This window comes from Chrysochloris asiatica, unplaced genomic scaffold, assembly GCF_000296735.1.
Source record: "Chrysochloris asiatica unplaced genomic scaffold, ChrAsi1.0 scaffold00067, whole genome shotgun sequence".
Lineage (NCBI taxonomy): Eukaryota > Metazoa > Chordata > Mammalia > Afrosoricida > Chrysochloridae > Chrysochloris > Chrysochloris asiatica.
The window spans coordinates 2,170,986-2,173,786 of NW_006408585.1; the positions used below are offsets into that span (position 1 = coordinate 2,170,986).

General features: G+C 37.2%; 1 protein-coding gene across 1 annotated transcript in view; it reads left to right on the forward strand.

The window, feature by feature from the left end:
• PPP2R5E (protein phosphatase 2, regulatory subunit B', epsilon isoform) overlaps positions 1-488 on the forward strand; it is a 194,077-nt gene extending 193,589 nt beyond the window's left edge. The window contains exon 9 of the mRNA XM_006864633.1: positions 383-488. Coding sequence (XP_006864695.1) covers positions 383-488 — 106 coding nt within the window. The remainder of the gene's footprint in view (positions 1-382) is intronic.
• Positions 489-2,801: the final 2,313 nt, after the last annotated feature.

Genomic DNA, 2,801 nt, shown 5'->3' on the forward strand with positions numbered 1-2,801 from the left:
CCGCAAGGTCAGCAGTTCAAAACTACCAGCTGTTCCGTGGGAGAAAGATGAGGCTTTCTGCTCCTGTAAAGATTTACAGCCTCAGAAACCCTGTGTAGGGTCGCTATGAGTCGGAACTGACTCCACGGCACATAACCAGCCAACCAACCAACCAGCCAAACCCTACAGAAGGTTGTCTTTCCTTGAACAGTAAAGAATCTAACTGTTTGGATGTGGAAATGAACTGGAGGTCATTTCTGGTTGTTCAGCTACAAAGAAAGGGAGGTAGAATATGCAAAAAAGAGGGGCTCCCTGAAAGGAAGTTGTGCCTAAGCTTTCTTTATTCAGCACTCTTATTATGTAAAGAATAACCAAAATCTTCCTTTTTCTTTTTGCCTTGCAGGGCTATCGTGGCGTTAGTGTACAATGTGTTGAAGGCATTTATGGAAATGAACAGCACCATGTTTGATGAGCTGACAGCCACATACAAGTCAGATCGTCAGCGGTAACTTTTTAAAGCTTTTTTGTCAGCTGTGCTTAAAGCTATCTATTGAGTTCATTCCGTGTTCTTTGTTAAAGTTGCCTAATAGCACCCCAAATCATAAGCAGCACAGTTTTGTTTATTTATGTATTCATTTTGCTTTTTAGCTTTGTCCTCACAAGTATGCCACAGGGTCACTGAGCTTGTGACAGTGTCATTCTGATAAAGCCTGCTCTCCTTCTTGCCTTCAGTTGTTCAGTTCTGCCAGAGCTGGTATTGTAGGCCCGTTTAAGAGAACGTCAGGTATTTTGTCGGCAGGACTTACCCCATTTCAGAACTTAAACTGACGCAGAATCATCCGAGTCTTAGAGCTCACTCCAACAGCATGAGGGGAAATGGGCACCTTTTTTCTAGTTTTTTTTTTTGTCTGCACAGAACTTACTTTCTACTCCTGTTGTTGTTAAGTGCTGTCGCGTCAATTCTGACACATAGCAACCCTGTATAGGGTTTCCAAGGAGTGGCTGGTAGGTTTGAACCGCCAACCTTGTGCTTTAATCTGACCTTGTGGTCCAGTGCTTTATCCCACAGTGCCACACCAGGACTCCTGCCACACCAGGACTGTATTCCTGGATAACATCCGAGTTGCTTGGTGTTAAAATGCCCTTTTCTTTTTTAAAAAAAATATAGTGATTTAAAAATGTCCTGGGCAAAAGAAAGTTTGTTGGCCCTATTTTAGGCATCCACTTTGTTGTTAATTTTGCCAAGCAATAAAACCTGAAATTCTAGAACTTGTGTGTATAATTTTTCCAGATTTGAAGAGTTGGTACATTAAAAATTTAATACATCATAATATTAACAAAATTATATCCAGATCATTAAAACTGAAATCCCAAAGAAAAATGTGTTTAGTTTAATTGTTTATATTGGTACAAAATATGTTAATCATGTGGATTTTTGTGGTCACTTAATATATTTTAAAGGCAAGATTCTACTGTAGAGTTTAAAGATACATGATATATGAGACACATAGTTGTTAATAAAGTACAAGTGTGTTTTCTCGCCATATATTCTGAGTTATGTCATCTCTAGCATCTTGTTTGAATAACTGTATTTGAAGACAATGAAGTAGTTAGATTTATGGCAACCCTGTAAGGCAGAGTAGAACTGTCTCAGAGGTCTTTCAAGGCTATAATCTTCATGAAGCAGATTGCCACATTTTTCTTCCGCAGAGCAACTAGTGGATTTGAACCACTGATGGATCATTTGATTAACTGCACCACCAGTGTCCTAGCTAAGACTCGACTATATCACTAACCTGCTCTTGGTTTCAGGATAACTGATACACATGAATGATTCTCACTTTTTCTCAGGGATTTGAAAGTTAATTTTCGTATTAAATTAAGTAGAACGTAATACTAATGTGTAATCTTAAAATATTCTTATCATCTCCTCCTCTGTTCGTTAATATTACTTGTATGTCTTATTGTCAATGTCAGAAATAAAGAGAGGATGATAGAGGGAAAAAAACAAAGAGAAAACACCCTCAAACTTCATATGAAACTTGGCAAAGAAATTGTAAAGCATACATGGGGGCAAGTATGTTAAAGAGGCAGTTGTTATTGGATAATCTCTTAAAAACTCCTTGGTAGTTTACATTTTATTCTGTTTCCTTCTGCAGTGAGAAAAAGAAAGAAAAGGAGCGTGAAGAATTGTGGAAAAAATTAGAAGATCTGGAGTTAAAGAGAGGTCTTAGACGTGATGGGATAATTCCAACTTAACAAAAATAATGAGAACAACATTACTAACCTGTGGAGTCACACATTTATGTAGTAGAAGATGGAGCAACAGTTTTCTGTATTGTGCAACTTTACAGTAGATTTCACATTTGTTTCATTATTACAACAGCACTGTATATACCTACCTGTCTGTAAGTAAAGGAAAACAAAATAAGGACTTCAATCCAAAGTTTGGACCGTAGATGGACTTCTCAGAACTTTGCAAACATAATCATTGTTCTAACCCTCTTGAAAAAAAAAAAAGAAAAAAGCAGTCTTCAGAGATCCATTGATGAAATTGCTATGTTAAAATTCCATTGTCGGGAGTTCCTTATTTATCATTAGCAGAAAGTCTGATGCAATTTTCAAATGTGAACGATCTTAAATTTAGCTTGTCTTTCTGCTAAGCTGTTAAATGTATTTATAGTCAATGGAAGAGAAAAAGACTGTCATTTCCTATAAGTTTGTATAACATCCTCCTCTGGATCACGTGACTGTAATTTGACATCTTTTCCTTTTGCACATCTTCGTGAATTGAATGTCCACATGGAACAGGGCCATGAATG